The sequence below is a fragment of the Genypterus blacodes genome, unplaced genomic scaffold (genome assembly GCF_046128005.1).
Source record: "Genypterus blacodes isolate CSIRO-AG114 ecotype Tasmania unplaced genomic scaffold, CSIRO-AGI_Gbla_v1 ptg000073l_1, whole genome shotgun sequence".
In the NCBI taxonomy this organism is placed as follows: domain Eukaryota; kingdom Metazoa; phylum Chordata; class Actinopteri; order Ophidiiformes; family Ophidiidae; genus Genypterus; species Genypterus blacodes.
The window spans coordinates 3,969,056-3,988,003 of NW_027466883.1; the positions used below are offsets into that span (position 1 = coordinate 3,969,056).

Below are 18,948 nucleotides of genomic sequence, written 5' to 3' on the forward strand. Positions count from 1 at the left end.
CCTTTGCCAAGATATCAACAATGTATTGGCTGGAACCTGTATTGCCCTGGATGATGACATCATACTAGCTGTCGAGGATATGTTGACACAAACAGGGAAACAGTTCTTTACTGGAGTTAGAGCTTTACATACTAGGCCCAGAACTTGTCCATATGCAACGCTCACATTCCCCTTAATTTGTTGAGCATTTAATTATTTCATGATTTATGTCTCCATTTAGCTTGTTTCGTAGTGAGTTTAAAAGATTCCTTTATATAGGGGACCTTTATGCCCCTCACAGATGCGGACCCTGCACGTGCACACACGCAGGAATGCTCGCACACTCGCCTCACACAAATACGCACGCACACTAAACTCACTGAGGGAACATTGCTGTGATCTTGAGCTGCGTTAACCTTCATCATGTTAATCGTGGTTTTACCTGATGAAGGTTACGGGAACATCTGTATTCAACATCTGCCAGCGGGGAGATGTATGGAGTCCCGTATGCTGATATGTTCAACACATATAAATCTATAGCCCATTTGAGTCAGAATTTGTTCAAAATTTTGAAATGAATACCACCAGAGGAAAGCCTTATGCATTGGCAGCTCTGTAATAACCTTATTTGGTGAGTATGGCAGTCTGTAGTTAGTTTGCAGTAACTTAAAAGTCATTTATCTCCTAATTGAATACACCTATAGCATTCCAGCAGTGACTGGCAGTTTCCTGTGCTCTTTGTACAGTGTTGGTGTAGTATGATTGTAACTGGATGCAGAGTGTGGTTGTTTTTCCCTGCCTGTTGTGTGTGCATGTTGTGCGGCCGACTGCTCTGTGTGTTCACTTCAACTGTGTTTCTCTCTCACTCGGAGGAAAGCATGAGTGGACGGTTTCAAGCTCCCCTCTCGCTGAATTGATTCTACTATGGGTCCTCTAGAAACACGGTGCTGAAACACAGGGGAGCAAGACTTGGGCTTATTCCTTCTTTTTCTATCTTTCGCAACTTTCACCGAGCCACTATCCACGAATTCACATTAATTGCTCTTTTGTCGATGTTTAATAGCACTAAAACGTGCGCACTGCTATGTAACCTCCCCCCTTTTATGGGAATTCACGTCTCCGGCTCCCCCCTGTACCCAAACATGGTATATTCCACAATTTATTCCAGGGAAAGACTGACAGTTTTTTGGGTCATGAAGCAGCTGTTCAAGTCAGTGGTTCGCCCTCCCGCCGCAAGAATAAGGAATTAGTACATTTCAAATTAGATAACGACAAACGTTGGTGCAAGAAGGGGAAAAGTATGACAGTGTGTCCATAGCGCAAAATACAGCATTGAACCATACGTTTACATATTGTGGCTGCTTGGAAAAATATATTTTGTTTTCAGACATACTTGAGATACAATATTCATATGGCTGTTTGCTTTAAGTATGAACAATCTATTGTATATATTGTATTTTTAAACTGTATTAATGCACAAGACCATAAGTAGTTCTTGATAAATAATGAAAATTGCCTTAAAAAATTGTCTAGATATTTAGGTGGAGAAGTTCAATCTCTCCCTCTGCCCTCTCTCTCTCTTTCACACACGCGAGCACACACACACACACACACATAAAGTGGAGTTGAACAATGGTGGAATGACTGTTGACCTCTCTTCAATAAATCCAGTCAGGTTAGGTTGGGCCTTGGTAATCCATCAGCCTGTTGTATAGGTTCAAGTTAGTGTTTTCATTCTGACCCTGATGTGAATGAAGACAACTCCAACATCTGACTGCTCTTCGCTCTAATATTATGTTTATTATGTACCCCATAATCAATACATTCCAGACAGCCCGAAATGCAATTTAAATTTGTGTATAGATGTATTTGTGTGCAAGATGGAATATGTTTGTGCATTTATATTAATACTGTATGTGAATGTATGTTAAATATATAAATATAAATACAGTGTGTGTTATTAGTTCGGTATAAAGTATGGTGGTGCGGATCATCTACGTGTGTGTGTGTGTGTGTGTGTGTGACTACACGTGTACTGCGGGTCAAGCCCCTTAGAAACAGCGGCAGAGGTCCTCTGCTTTTAAGTGGATTAAAACTCAAGCACAATCCCAAGAGCCAGCAGGCACTGGACAGACTGGGTGTAGTTTAGATGAGGACTTAAGACTGATTATCTCTCTTTCTGCCTTTGTTTTTGCTGCTACTGTAGCATATGAGTAATACTGTGCAGTAGTATATTATGGCATTCTGTATAGGAGTGACTGGCGTACTCTGTTCAGACTACCTATCAGTGAGGCTGTATTTGGCCATCTGTCTTGAATCTTTTGCTGAGTATCAGCCCAGCTCCACTTTGAACATCAGCTCTTACCAACTTTGCTGAGCTGCTGCAGTGGAAAACATCTTCAGCTCTGGATGTGTACCTGCAGTGTGTTTATGTTTAGTCTGCCGTCATGCAGTATGTCTTATCTGTGCTACAATGTGCGAGCCCCTGCATCCAGTGTGTCACTCCTGTGCCAGGTTGCTTCTTACAGTTTGTCAGCACCGTCTAACCAGGTCAACATCACACTGCTCCTGTTGTTGCAATTCTTGTTCTGACTCTAATTCCGACTCAGATTCATTCAGATTCAAGTGTTCGAATTCATTAACTTTTTCCTGGTTATTCTAATTGGAATTTTAATCAAATTAAGACTCTGATTTCAATAGTGATTCTAATTGTAATTCCAAATGTTATTATCTTTGCAACAGTTTGTAGTTCTACTTCCAATTCAGATTAAAGATTTGGATTGTAATTATTTTCTGATTGTTATTGTGACTAGATTTCTGATTGTGATTTCAATCCTGTTCAAAGTTTAACTCACATTTTATCCTAATTCCATTTCTGATGTTTGGTTCTAATTCCAATTCCGATTCTGATGTTCATTCTTGTTCAATTCCAATCCTGATTCTCATACAAGTTTCTCCTTTTTATCCTAATTCCATTTATTGCTCTGATTGCAGCTCTTGTTCTAATTGTAATTCCTTATTCAGATTCAGGTGTTCAAACATGATTTGGTGTTTCCTGTAGAGTGCTTCTGCATTATGTTTGTGTAAACAAGGTGTTTCAATCCTCTTACATTCTGTTCACTATCTTGAACATATGAGAATCTGGTAAAGCTGTATAAAGCGTCATACTTTACTGTAATGTATTTTCTAAAATGTTAAACATCAAACTTTTGCACACATTTCCTCCAATAAAGACAGTTTTAGTTAAGCAATATGTTGTTGTGAATATAGTGGTTGTTTGACCTGACATGATCTTCATAACCTCTGTAATCTTCTTAGGATTTATGAAGCTTGGAACCAATGAAACAAATTATATGATCCAGATTTTCTAACCTCCATACATGGGATAGAGGAATAGTAATTGTTTCCTCAGTGACGTCACCCAGTTTGTCAAAAGTTAACAACAAAAAAGCAATCTCACTCCTCACACTGATGATGCTTTGGGTGTGGATCCTTCTTCTGAAATCACATTATCTGCTCTCTCTCTCGCTCTCTCTCCCTCTCTCTCTCAGTCCCTCCCTCCTTTCCTGTTACTGTCCACTGTATATTGTCCACTCGAGCAGAAATACTATAAAATTAATGTTTATGAAAGCAATGATACTCAAACAGCAGCTCGCCAAGATAACATCTTTGGCATAGGTGATGTGCCCTGCCCACCTGCCAAGACTGTGTATTTTATTGTACCTCCCAGTTCTCAGCAGACACTGATGCATTGTTGTTTATGTGACTTTGCATTTGGACAAGAGCCAAAATCTTCACACTGACATACCCCCACTAATAGCAGGTTTGTTTTACATTGCCTGCAACATCTAGGACAAGGTTTCAATCTCTGCAGATGTTTATCAGCACGCCCTAATGGGGTAGAAATTAAGTAGCAAATTGTCAAATGTGAAATATGTATTCAGTATTATCCACCAGCAGAGTAATTGAAGTCTATGTTTTAGGTTTTTTACAATGTACAGTGCCCAGAATCTACAGTAATTTCAACTATTCCACCACTCAAATTTCGATCCCATGGTAACGGCTCTATAGAATCAACTTGTTTTTGTCTCTTCTGTGTTCAATGTGGCCTCAGTGCAGGTGGTTAACTTTCATACTCTTTCCATGTCTTTTTTTGCTGTCTAGCATCTAAGATAATATAAGCCCTGCGGAGGAATATGTATTTGATTGTAATCACTGTACAATGTAAATAGTTTACATGGGTAACATAATCACAATTAAACCAAAGTAACAATGGCGCACATCCACATATAGATGCAGTGCAGCTCTGTTTGCTTTGTGGTGAACTTTAAATCTATGATCTTTTTGGCCCTAAACACCAGCTTGCAACACTGAAACGAACCGTTAATTTATGATTTCTTTCACTCGTATTTAAATGTCGGTATTGTGTTTTTTTCCACACCCCAGATGACACATCGTCATTTCTCACTGGAAACTTGTTTGGACAAACCCAGACCTGAACCAAAACATTCAACTTTTATTTCAGCTAACACACATATGACCAGTTTAAGTGCAACAAAGCTTTTTGTCACAGTCGCTATATTGGAATTTAAGGAAAGCTTTACAACAATAATAGAACACGTGTTCTGATATACAAAAATAATAGACAGGAGGGAGCATTTCCTCTGCCAAGTCCTCTCATTTTTCAACCTTGTCTTCATATATAACTATGAATGTTTCACAAAGAAAAACTAGGGAGGCAGTGTTTAATTCGTAATTTTTTTATGTCTTTTCTTTTTTACACCATTGAACTGTAACACACTGAATTAAAATTCATTCTGTTTCCTGAATTCCTTTGCTCTATACGCCCAGAATTTCTGCCATTCTGAATTTCTGTTTTCTTCTTTTTGAATCTCCTCCTATAACTTAGGGTCAGCTGTTACCAAATCTTACATGAAAACTTTCTGGACCAAGGCGGAGAAAAGTGACATCTTTGTTTTTCTGATATTCCTTTATGTTTTGGTGTATACACGCTGGCAAATTCGAGTGTGCGTGGTTCATTCTACAGATCAGTCTGTATCACCATACTTGCTGGACAGCGATGTGTAGAATCAAAAGTTTCTTGGTTTGTCAGCAGTTATTTTTTATCTTGTGCTCTGATTTCGTTATGAGTAGTAGTAGTAACGTATTCGCCTCAACGTTGAGATCCGTCTCTATGCCTTTGCTTGTCTATATCTATGCACTTTCAATGATTCCTGCAATCGTTTATTATTAAGCCCAAATGTGTCCTTCTCCTTACATGTTGATGTCGATGCTTTCTTTTCTCTTTCTTCAAAAACTTTCCACTCCATCTCCAGTTTCGTAAGGATAACAGTGCTAGTGAAGCATTGATCTTTTCACTTGACCCTTGATTTTGCTATTAGTCATATGCTATTTATCTAAGAGTGTCTAAGTGTTCAAAGCTTTTTCAATCTAGCAACTCATCTGATCTTCTGGGGTGCTTCTGGTTGCAAAAGGAATGACGTTATCACCATACATGGTGGTCAGTACTAACCCACCCTCAGTGTCAGAGTTGCCTTGTTTGAGAGCAGCAGATTTAAGTGGTCTGAACAGGGTCAGTGTTACCGGCTGAAAACCACTTTTTGGTGATGGAAAAGCTCACATTTTGTTCTGAAACCAGTTCCAACACCGCCCCTTGACAGTGGAAAAGCCTGAGGGGTGAAATGGGAACAGGCCCCTCAGAACCCCACTGAGCGCGTGCATGTTCAGGTTGATGTGTGTATATCTGTATGTGCAGATATATGTATAATGTGTGTGTGTGTGTGTGTGTGTGTGTGTGTGTGTGTGTGTGTGTGTGTGTGTGTGTGTGTGTCAGTAAAAGTGTGTTTGTGTGGGTGTGGATGTAGGTGTGTGTGCAATATGTGAATGCATGTGTGTCTACTCCCGCCAGCCTCTAATGGGGATCATGTGTGGAGTCAGCAGCACAGACACACAAAAAACATACTAACCCCCACCCCCCATGCACGGTCTGCATTAACACGCATGCACACACACACACATACACATACACACACACACACACACACACACACACACACACACACACACACACACACACACACACACACGCACACACACGCGCGTACGCACACAAACACTTGCACACAGAGCGTGCCTCAGTCAGCGAGTTAAGAACAACTCCTAGGGGAGGTAAAGCACCAGTTTGTGTGTGTGTATGTGTGTGTGTGTGTGTGTGTGTGTGCGCGCGTGTGTATGTGTGTTCGAGTGTGTGTGTGCGCTCGTTCAGAGAACACACATTCTGTTTAAGAAGGATGGGGGATTGGTGGGGGGGGGGGGGAAGGGGTGGAAGGCAGAGGGGGAGGGGAGGGAATGAGAGGAAGGGGGGTGCAGAGAGAAAGGAGAAAGATATGGGCAGTGAGCACAGGGAAAAGGATGGAAGATTTTCTGTGTGTGCGCTTGTGTGTGTGTTTTCCTTCTCAGCGACTGAGTAGGAAAACGGCTAAAGACTGAAGATCGACAGCGAGGATAGAGTGAATAGCTGAGAATAAGAGAAAGAGAGAGAGAGAGAGAGAGGGAGAGGGAGAGGGAGAGAGAGAGCTTGAGGGGCCCTGTGCAGGGGAGAGAGGAGGCCCTGTAGTTTTGGCCGAGGGGCGAGACAGTCAACAACGCGTGTATCTAAACCTTCAGACAAACCGGGACCAGGACAACAGCAGGGGTGGACCACTGCGGCCGGCCCAACAAAACCACTGCTTTAACCACCTCACATCATCCATGAAAAATGTCTGTCCATCTCTAATATTTCTTAACTTTTTTCTCATCTCTTCTTTGACCTCTCAAAGAATTGCTGTTGCCCTCGTGATAACAGAGGGGGCTCTGAACACAGATGGGTGGGGGGTGGGTGGGTGGTTCAGTGACTTGCACACATTCTGGAGCAAAGAAAGCAGAAGTGGTCCAAAGAACAGAAGAATCAAATCCAGCATTGGGTTTACATGTGAATAATTTGGAGGACAATCTCTATGTCGGGACGGAGCTGTAAATACTGTGCGGCTCTGGGGACAAAAGTCCAACTTTCACAATGTTTACTTTTTCCTCCTCAACAATATAACACAGAATAATGCTTTCTGATAATGCATTGTCTGGTTTAAGGTTTTTCTTAAGAACCAATTGTTATTCCCTCTCCAGTTGACTTATGTTTACATGCACTCAATAAGACTTATTTGGCTGTGCTGCGATTAAGGTAAGAAAATACAAGTAAGACATACACATGGATGGAATTAATTGAGGAAATGCATGCAGAGGTTGCTCACCAATCAATAAATAGATTTACAATTGCATAATCTTGGTCAGATACTCTTATAAGCTTAAGGTGTTTACATGACATTTGGTAAAGTAACGTATAATTGAAGCCTTATTGTGTATGTGTGTTTTTAAGGAACAAAGAGAAGGAGCACAAGGACAGAAGTTATGTTTTCATTTCAGCAAGCATAGAAACTTTTTTGCAATATTTCAGTATTTTTGTGTGTTTCCCTTGCAGATTTTTTAATTTTTGCAAATTCACAACTTTCAATTGTGCCAAACGCATGACTCCCACTGAAACAACTGAGAAAGAGAGAGAAGTCTTGCATAGTCAAACACATTTCTCCGTCCCTGTCTCTTTCTCTCACTGTCTCCCTCTCTCCTCTGCCCTTTTTTCTGTCTGTCCCATGTTCGATTCTAATAACATTCATTGGATTAATTAATTGCGTATCAACCAGAACTGACTTGCTGCATGAGAAAACACGCATCTACCTGCACCAGTGCATAAACAGCCGCACAGAAAGTGTGTTTCAAAGCGTCACAATTGGAATGAAATATGAGCCGGTTTGAAGCATATATTGCAAAAAAAACATTCAACAGAGTAATACAGACTGAGCAGGAATATTCTTTGTTGAGAGTTGGAGAAGTGCTTTATTATTTCCAACGTGATGATGTTGGGAATTTGTTTTGCAGCTAAGCATCGTCAGACTGCTGCAGGAGAATATTGTAATGAGTCAGATCACTCTGGTTTAGTGTTTGTTCTTGTAGGTGTGGCCTGATTCACAAAAACACTGAAAACTCTGATCATTCTGGAAAATATGTTGGTGACACTACAGCAACATAAATCATAAATGGTCAATTGTGCAACATCCATAACTCAGTTGTGGCCATTGATTGAAGTCATCAATAAAGCCCCAATACTCCCAGAAAGGATTGCAGGGCTGTTTTGATTAGCCAATCAGGATGATTGTCCACATGAATGTGTATTTTAATGCAGGATCAGGATACAGATACAGCCAATTTAGAATTTCTTAACAATTTCTGATATTAAAATAACATTTACAGTATTGTCTGTGCTCTGAATTAAAGTTTAGTTATGTCACTGTTTAGATTTGGTTATGTTTTAGTTAATTTAGTTCAAGTGGATGAAGCTGCAATAACACAAGACTTTTAGAAGGAGATTCCAAATAAATAAACATGACTTTGACTATGACTATGAAGCAACCCAGTTCTGTTAGAAAGAAGCATTGAAGGCACCATTTTCAATTTCAGAAGGTGACAGAAAAACAGCATCTGAAATTAGTCTACTGGTTGAAAGAAAAGAACATGTGTAGACTGTCTGCACAGCCAATTAGACCACCGCACACTTTGTGTTTGTGTCTCTGATAAAAAAGAAGTTCTCGTAAGTGTTCAAACATTTTTGAGAGGACGCACAATCTGGATCCAATTTGACATCCAAGTCAACATATGTTTCTGTTGCAGGCGTTTAGGTCAAATGTAAATAAAAGTGTCTGAGCGCTTTATGCTGCAAATTCTTTCACCCAAAAGCAAAAGAATAACAAAGAAAATTGTCACATTACTGAACACATTCCAAATGTATGACTTGTGATTTTTTTTATTGCAAATGAAATGCAGTTTATTCAAGACAAGTAGGTGATTCATTGAATGGGTCCCCCTGCTTAAGTGTTGGTCTGAATGTGGTCTGGTTGTTTGACACGCTGACAGCAAAATGTACCATTACACACAACAGAAAATAACTCCATTCACTGAACATTTTAATCAGAAGTCAGTGATGCAACGCAACGCCATGAATTTCCTTCTTCACACGGTGACTCATAAAAATCAACTTTTACTCAAGTCATTCAATGCATTAACAAAACATGAACAACATTTGGCAATTACCAAGATCGCCAATTGCTTGTGCTGAATGTTGGGTTCTGTTCCTCACAGTCACAGGTAGAAATACAGATTTATACTTTTGACATTTTAATCTCTGTGTCTTCTTGTTTAAAGCATCTGTCATAGTTAGGCAAACTCAGATTTGATATTCTACATAAACCTATGGTATATACATTGTATTGAAGTGGAATCACATGCTCTAAATGATTGTATAGAATATTAACCTTGGGTTCATCAATAATGTATGTAACCATGACTCTAATGTTAATAATAACTGTCAGTGGAAAACGTGCAAGCAGTGTTGGGAACGCCTTCTATTCTAATTATCTGCAAGATAGCCATGTTCTCAATATGTCAAAATGGTGAAATCAGTTGATAGCTCGCGTGCATCTCTTCGCCACGCCGCACTCAGACGAGGTCTCCGTTTCAGAAAGACCCCGAGCTCACAAAGGTGCAAGATCACATCACCAGCTCAGTTGCGTGTGTGTGTGTGTAGGTCCCTAAAGGCATGTCGCTGTCAACCCTGGGAACTTGTATGTCTGATTGGAAGTCTACAGTCCTGCCCTGTCAGAAATAGGCCGGGTTAGGTTAGAAAATGTTTCATAAGCTTAGACTGACCTCTTTCCTCTCTCTCTCTCTCTCTCCACACTCCACTCCCCCCCCCCCCCCCCCCCCCCATCTCTCTCTCTTGGTGTCACTCTCTCACTCTCACACACAGATACAAAAGATTCAGATACAAGAATATTATTATTATTATCATTATTATATGCTCATGTTACAAATAAAGACAGTGGGGAAATAACCTTCTACTCTACAGTTTCCCCTCGACTGCACCACACTCTAACTTATTCTACCATTCCCTCTTTCTTCATTTTTAATCTCACTGAATATTCTCCTTTCTCATTAATATTTCCCGCATTCTGTTTTGTGATGGCTTTGTGCTCCAACAGCAATGTCTCCCCAACCACTCCATGGCTCGGGGAGGTGACTGAAATTCACAAAAGTGTGACACTACTAGTCTGTATTTGTACAAATGAATGTACATGCGGGTGAAGACGTGTGCTTCTCTGTACGTGCAGGTGTGAGTGTGTTAGCCGAAATTTGTTTCTACCTTTCTTTGTGTCTTTGCATAAATGTGTGTGTGTGTGTGTGCCTGTGTCCATGTGTGCAGCCGCCTACCTATGCATTTGCCTGTGTGTGTGTGTGTGTGTGTGTGTGTGTGTGTGTGTGTGTGTGTGTGTGTGTGTGTGTGTGTCGGTGTGTGTGTGTGTGTGTGTATGTGTAATTGCATGCATGTGTCTCCATGTGTTTGTCTCCGACTACCATTGGACTGCCATCTGAATCTGTGGCACGTACAGCAGAGCTCCAAAGCATAGACAGACAGGAGGGAGGAGGGAAGGGAGAGAAAAAAGAGTGAGGCGGTGGGGGTGTGGGGCAGGAGGGGTGAGAAGGAGTGAAGAAGACGAGGAGGAGAGAAGAACTGAGGAGGAGGAACATGGAGACACACAAAGATGAGGACAGCGTGCAGGGGAAGCGAGAGAGAGAAAGAAAGAAAGAAAAAGAGAAAAAGGGAGAGAGAGAGAGAGAGAGAGAGAGAGAGAGAGAGAGAGATGGAGAGATGGAGAGAGAGAGGGAGTCAGACAAATAGAGACACTGAGAGAGAGACAGGCTTGGAGAGAAAGAGGGTGAAGGTGGGGAGGTGTGTGTGTGTATGGGGGGGGGGTATCAGCATACACAGGCAGTCTGTGGTCTTCCAGCAACAGCAGCAGCAGTAAAAATAGGGGAGAGGAAAAACAACGATGGCTTGAAAGATTAAATTCCTGTTGGTATAGGAAGTGCAGGGAGAGGGAAGGGCAGAGATTGAGGGAGGTGATGGGAGTTACGGATGCTGCCTGGCTAAAGGTGCTGGTTTAGCAGTTTGAAGAGGGAAAAGAATCCACCCTGCAATGCTCAAACACCATCAAAAACAAGTATCAGCGATGGATGGATTCCAGGTGAAGTTTGTCATCCGAAACACATTTAAAACTGAAATGTTGTTTTTTAAAGTGAGAGAATGGAATTGGATTTAGGTTCAAACCAGTTCAGAAGCATGTGTGATATACAACACTGCAAACTAAACTTACTTTGCCCTTCCTCACAGTGTCAAATGATGATCTGTAAAGGACTGCAGCATCTGTTTAGTGATCTGATGGAACATTATTGGCACAAACACACACCCTGCAAAGCCTTACCTGCTTAGATTAACTGCACCCCACCTCCTTCAATCCCCCTTTTCCTCTTTAGTGCAAAGTCTTCCAAAGTCTTTCAGAAAGCTGTTGTCTCTCTCTCTTTGACTAAAACATCGAGGGTGAACAACACTCGTACAGATGCAGAGACACTCGTCCCTCCATTGACATTCAGCTCGGTCGATGATAATGCAGTAAACATAGAGTCACACAACTTGCTCTTTCTCTGGAAAAATGTGTCAATTCTTCTATGCTCATTCCCTGAAAGTTTGCGGAAAGGGTATTCAAACTCAATGAAAGATGGTTAATTGAGTAGTTCTTAGGCCGTCACATGAGAAGGTCAGTGAAGACGGGAAAGGTAATGCAGTGGTAAAACATTTCCTTGGGTCCTTAGGTGAGTAATTATAACTTAACCAAGGTACTGTGACAAACAAGGCAAGTGCATACACATCAGTAGTTGCCATGGGTACCAACCTTATTTGGCCTGTCTCACCTCATCCTAACCGTTAATAAGGCTGCTTTGCTTCAGATGATGACGTCATATCAACCGCATGGTGTCTTTGGAGAGCAAAGAAATCGGCTTCGGGCATCACCGGCCAAGTGTGTCAAGTTAGAGGAAATCCCTCCATTTTAGGCTCAGAACATATCAATCAATCCTCACCATAAAAATAACTTTTCACACTGTATCTGCCAATTAAACATGCATATGGGGGAATATGGGTTATTACTTTATTACTTTTAATTCACTAGCGGATAATGATTCCACACTGTGTTCATTTTCTGTTGCAGGCGTTTGGAATTTTTAATAACTTCATACCCCCCAACCCCCGTCCCCCTGTCCCCCCGTCCCCCCCACTCAAAAAAATAAAAAATAAATATCTTTTTTGCTCTGTAATTGAAAACTTACAAAGGGAACGCCTGTTTTACAAAAGATTAAGGACGGGGTGAGGAAGGAAGTGATTGCTGAGTGCTGGAATGGGTCCCACATCTCTCTTAGAACCCAATAAGTGCTGATTGAGAAATTCCAACAAACCGACTGATTGGCGCTGCAAAGGATCCCATTCAATTAGAAATGAACATGTGAATGGAACACTTCTGAGAGGGATCTGGAGTGATGAAAAATACAGGTTTGGTATGATTGAGCTCCAACCTGTTTGGGGGATTTGCGCGTATGTGTGCGTGTGTGTGTGTGTGTGTGTGTGTGTGTGTGTGTGCGCGCACTCTCGGTGATAGGATGGGGGCTTCGTTAGGGTAATTACAGCTTTGCTATGTAAATAAGCCCGTCATAGAGGAGAGAGACACACCCACCTCTTTTTCAGACCCAATTAACCTAACTCCCCTGGAATTTACATACCTAACAATCTACAGCAAGAGCGCGCACACACACACACACACACAGACACTCATCTTGCATGCCCAAGTGCACAAACACATGAATGCGCAAGCACACCAAACTTTCTCATTCACTCTTTCACTTACACACTTACACACAGTATTGAAAATATTCCATTAATAAAGGGTCATGCCTCTCCCACATTAAACGCTATCAGGTCTGCAGTTATAAGTAATGCTCAGGAAAGGGTAACTGTCCTGACCATCAACGCATGATGGTCTCTGCCCTAAACGTATCAATGTTTGTCATTGATTGGTAAATTGGCTTATGTGTTATCTGTTTATGTTCAGAGTTTAACTTAACTCTTTTACACAGGTTAGAGTCATCAATCATGAATACAACACTGAGATTAACTGCAAAAAGACCGTTTGCACATCAGGATATGCCCTTTTTTTCCCTCAGCAGATCACTTTCACATATTACAGGGTGGAACCTTGATTATATGAACAGCAAAACAATCAGCTCAGGAGTTCAACAGGAGTACGAACTTTCAGCAAGTTCTTTGTGCTGTTCTTGTTATTTGGCAACACACAGCTAAGATCGTATCACAGGGTTGACCGTGGTGTGGTTGAATAAAGCTTCATCCTCTGCAATAATCCATCAGCAGTTGTAAATGTTAACACGCTGGTAACAAATAGACTTTGATCTGGATGCTCAGCAGGCCTCTTTTAGGAAGGTAAGTGGTCAAACTGTCTACTAGGGTGATTCATTACACAGATAACACCTTCTAACCCCAGATTTGTTCTTAACACGTCTATATGTTTTACTACTGATATTAAGTATTGATCAAATCTTTATTAACATTAATAAACACATTATTAAACCCTTTATAAAGTATGCCGTTCTGGAAAGTGATACTCTAATCTTGCTGTGTTGACAGTGATGTATGTGGGTAAACTTGAGCACACGTGTGTTTTCGATCCCGGTTGAAGCAGCATAGGCAACAGCTATAGCCAGGTGATATCTGTATGCATACGGCATCACCCCAGGCTAACTGGCTGCTGGAGCTGTGGTGAGCAGCATCTATCATCTCAACCCGCTGATGAATGTCTGTCCTGAGTGGCTCTGTGGTGTAGTGAGGGGAGCACAGAGAGAGCGCGAAATGACTCATGGAGGAAGGAGAAAGTAGGAGAAGGGAGGAGGAGGAGGAGGTCGGAGGGAGCTGGGAGGAGAGGGGGAGGGAAGGACAGATGAGGAAGGGAGAAGGGCGGGAGGAACAGGAAAGAGAGAGAGGGTAGGAGGTAGGAGAGAGGAGGACAGAGAGGGGAAGGCGAGGGTAGGAGGAAGGAAGGCAGGAGATGAGAGGAAGATGAAGATGGAGAGGAAGGCTGAGCGTGGAGAGAGTGAATATTCAATGAGACTGCATAAGAAGAAGAAGGAGGAGAATCATGGGGAGAAAACGCACGGGGGAGGATGGGTTTAGAGAGGAGATGGAGGAGGAAGAGTGCAGGAGACGTAGCAGGAGAGGAGGGAGAAGAAGAGGGATAAAGGGAGGAGGAGGGTGGAGAAGCGCAGGAACACAGGCAGGAGACAAGAGGAGGGAGAATTGAAATGGAGGAAGAAGGGGAAGAGGAAGAAGGATGACGGATGCGAAAGAAAAAGCAAAGGATGGTGAAGAGAAGGCGGGAAAGTGGGTCAGAGAAGGGATTGATGGCGAGGAGAGGGATGAAGAGGGTAGAAAAGAGAGAGATGGAGTGGAGAGACGTAGAGAATGAGAGGGGGACAGACGGGTGGACAGAAATGAATTGCGTGGATGGCTGCTTCAGCCTGTAAACACTGCTTTGTCTCTGTTGCTGTCGCTCGCTTGTAACCCTTCATCCAACGGGTGTAAAAAAAACAACAACCTTATCTGCATTTGATAAGAGTAAAAGAGAGAGAGAGAGAGAGAGAGAGAGAGAGAGAGAGAGAGAGAGTCAGAGAGAAAGAGAGAGAGAGATGTTTATTCTGTGCAAAGGAGTAAGAGCCAAGCAGTGTTGCCGGGATCATTGGATTTCTGGATCAATACTGGCGCTATGATGAGACAATGATAGAGTTTGTGGTTTATAGTTTCATAGATACCCACACCATCACCCCCCCCCCCCCCCCCCCCCCCCCCCCCGCTCTCTTCCTTTTCTTTCTCTATCTCCATGAAACACATGCAAATGATAAAAACCCAGCTAAGCTCAAACAGACTAGTTGCCGGTGATTCCTGTCCGTGTGCAGTTGTGTGTCTGTGTTCAATATCCACAAGTAACGCCATGTACAACAGCAAAAGGTAAAACAAGAAAATTACAGCAGGAACAGTAAAATGCCAAGGTGTTTTTTTGCACACAGTCTCTATTTTGTGTCCGTGGGTGTGCAGCACAGAACCATCTCCATCTTGACACGTCGTATTGTCACAGTTTTGAGTCTTAAGACATTGTACTTTACGGAACCAAATGTATTTACAATTACTCCAACAACTTGTTTCAATCATATTCTATAAAGTCGTCATGAGACATAGAGAATACGTACTGAATTAGGTAAAAACAAGTAATTTAATAAAAAAAAATTGTTTTCGGGAAATGTCTTGATGAGATTGAGACAATCCATTTTTTGCAGTGCATGTGTGTGTTTGTAAAAGCAAGTACATAGATTTTTATACACATTGTTGTATATTGTACACTTGCTGTATGTTATGTGCACTTGCTCACCAAGGAAAATTCCAATACCTGCCATTTATAAAGATGATGCTTCTCTCTCTCTCTCTCTCTCTCTCTCTCTCTCTCTCTCTCACACACACACACACAAACACACGCACACACATACTGAAAAATACTCTCGTCTCCACAGATATAGGCGCCTGCGTGCGCACAAACACACACGCATATAAACAGTCAGCTGTGCCCTTCCCACAGCTCGCACGAAAACAGAACACACACACACTGCCCGTCCCTGCTTACTCACACACACACACACACACACACACACGCACACACACACACATATGCACACACAAACTCTGCAACTGCCCTCTACACACTCTTAAAGGGACATGACACAGGCTTATACATAGCTACCAAGAGGACTATGGAATACCTGGACAGTAAATAGCTGTGGAAACCTAAATAACACCCTTCATCAATAGGATGAGCAACAACTGAATATGACCCCAGCAAACATGTTTTTTAAGTGTGAATCATGGCTGAATGTTTATTAGAATTATTCAAGAGTGAATTACGCATTGTGAACTTATATATGCTGTTTCCTTGTATACACTGAGATAACAGGAGGCAGCCCTTCAATCTATGAATGCTCTTTTGTTTTCCCAGAATGCTGCGATTAGTCACCACTATGCTTTTTGTCACGTGCATGATTTAGTGAGTAAAATGTCATGTTCTCTTGTATGCATCCTGTTTATTCTCTTTCATTAATCAAGGGATGGTTTGCATGAGACCATAACTAGACTTAACATACAAGTATAGCAGCAATGAGGCTGGAATGTGATGGAAAGTGCTTTGTCTGGATTAGTCTGGTTTAAAACAAATGGATGGCAAGATCACGTCTTTTGTACTTTTTGTTGCATAAAACCACTGTTAGTGAAAACCACGGAGCCCACGTATATGGGGCCACGCCTCCATAATATCAGGTTGGAGAAGCTTTTATTTAAGATTTCAACTGATTAGAAAGCGATAAGAATTGATCAAATCTGAACAAGGACAGACTAACTACATTTGCTTCTGCAGGAATCTCAGGAAGTTTTCTTCCTAGACCCACAGACCTGGTTTAGATGCCAGTTTCGCCCACATAAAACCCTATCTGAGAATTTATTTTAGGATTTGTGTATTATAATTGGAAAGACTGACGCCTATGACCTTTCACCCCGACTACTAATTTGTAAAGAATTAGATTAAGGCTAGATTAAACTATTCCTCAATTTATCGGGGGTCTCCTGGAACTCCATTATGGACCTTTGGTGATCCCTGGACCCCACTTTGGGCCTCAGTGGATGTATAGCATGAGAAAAACAATAAGCTCACTTATAGCCTCTTATTCCCAGTTATGTAATCAGGTAACTTAATAACATCACTATCCCCTGTAATATTAATTAACAACAATTGTTCCTCTGCGGTAATTAGTAAAGGCACTCGGGACAGTTTGGTACATGAATACAATGTTCCTAAACTCGGAAGATGAGAAAAAGAACTTGAACTTGGGAGTTTTCAGAGCGAAGTCAACAGAAAAAGGGACACTGTCGCTTTAAGAAGCCCCCACCGTCTCACAACAGGGGGGGAGTGAGCCGAATCCAGGAACAGCGATTGAAAAAAAAAAAAAAAAAAAAAAAAAAAAAAAAAGCTCCACCGGTGGACTGTTTCAAGTTCCCCCCGACTGAAACCCTGCCTGATTTGTGGGCAATGTTGGGGATGTAGAAAAAAAAAGAAACCGGAGCAGAGAGAGAGTGAGGGAGGGAGGGAGAGAGCGAGCGAGCGAGCGGTAGAGAGAGAGAGAGATACAACACTAACTGGGTAGCTATGGAGATAGTAGGTTTTCCTGGTAGCTTTCTTTGACAGGTGTCGTGTGGGATAAAATAAAGTCCTCAAAACAGCCTCCCAAGATGTACGGCAAAGGCAAAGGAGCTGTGGTCCCCTCCGATAGCCAAGCGAGAGAAAAGTAAGTACATTATTGCACTGTCACAACACACAACCAGCCACGAGTGTGCTGTGCTAGGTAGCCCAACTTGCTAACTGATGTTCGGGGGTGGGGGGCAACTCAGTCAGTTCAGGCGGGCCGCGTTCACCGAGCATTCGTCGATTTAAAACAAGCTACAAAAGTAACGGCGCGGTAGTTTGTTTGTAGCGTTCGCCCCACTTTGCCTAACATTGTTGCCCCCCCTTTGCATCCTCCACCAACTACAGTCAGTCTTGCTGCTAGCCCCGGACTGCTAGCGCCACTTTCACTCCTTGTATTTCTTGTTACTTTACTAACACAACGCTGAGGGAGAGAGAGAGAGTTTACAACGCGAACAAGCGGAGTTGCGGCGCTTGTGTGTGTGTGTTTGCACGTGTTTTTGGGTGGGAAAAACGCACAATTGCGCACCGGAGGCTGGCTCGTGTGAGGAGGAGAGCGTCGGATGGGGGGGGGGATTCTCACTTTAGTTGCCGTCTCTCCCTTCGCCTCCCCAGTGTGGTGGAACAATGACGCCGTGCATTGTGAGCTAGCTTGGCTTTTTTGTGAGTGTGTCGCAGATAATAATAGAATACAGCTGTTTGAGGGGGGCTTTGTGACAAAATAGAAGAGGAACGCGGTGTGTGGAATGGTTCGATCGAGTCACTCGGCGAACTCTCTCCTCCATCGTAACCCATGTGTGCTCGCTCAGCGCAGCTTCGCCTCGCTTCTCCCTGCGCCTCAGAACTTTTGTGGCCCCGGACAGATTTCTTCACTAACCCCCCTCCTTCGACTTTCATGTTGTAGAGCGATGATGAGTGTAATGTCTCGGTGATGTCCTCACCGAGTCTTGTCTCAGGCACCCTCACGGGCTTTTCTGTAGCTGATTTGTCCAAACTCGGGTGGTGTTAGCTTCGGCAGCTTTAGCTCTCCGATCCCTTTGTCTACATGCCTCCGTCCCGATGCCTGTTGTTCACACTGTAGATGCACGTCGCACGTTTCAGCCCTTTAAACGATCATCATTTTATTTTCATTTATTAAACCCACACACAGATCCTACATAGATTGTTTCTCAATTTACGGGTTAGTGTTCTTTATTGGTTCCTCTACTTCTGGCCACAGTAAACAAAACCAACTATGCCATTGCTCTCTTGCAATTGCTGTTATAATACGTAGAGGTAACTATAAGATGATTGATTCTACACTGATGAATGCATATTGCTTATTAGTAACACGTCAATAAACGTCTCTGACCTGCTGATCTGGTCAGCAGTTGGGTCATACCTGGAGTTCACACCCGTCTTTTGCTCTGATTCTAACTCCTTCCCTCGTTGGTCATGCATCATTCCTGTAATACATCTGCATCTCTTGCTAACTCTCGCATCCAATCCTATGCTGCCCCTCAACGTCGCGATACCTTGTTTTAAGTGTTAAATTATTGAGTCCGACTGAAGCATTTGCTCTCAGCTTTGGGTTAAAGATGAAGCAAAAGACAGCAAACAGAGGAACTCCCTCCTAACTCTCACCTCCCAT

At 42.4% G+C, this 18,948-nt stretch overlaps 1 protein-coding gene across 2 annotated transcripts in view; it reads left to right on the plus strand.

Annotated features, from left to right (window-relative positions):
- The first annotated feature begins 17,111 nt into the window (after positions 1-17,111).
- The window catches only part of LOC143006158 (single-stranded DNA-binding protein 3), a 33,752-nt gene continuing 31,915 nt past the window's right edge, over positions 17,112-18,948 (plus strand). For both annotated transcript variants that reach the window (XM_076157493.1, XM_076157494.1), the window contains exon 1: positions 17,112-17,421. In XM_076157493.1, coding sequence (XP_076013608.1) covers positions 17,366-17,421 — 56 coding nt within the window. In that variant the 5' untranslated portion in view covers positions 17,112-17,365. The remainder of the gene's footprint in view (positions 17,422-18,948) is intronic.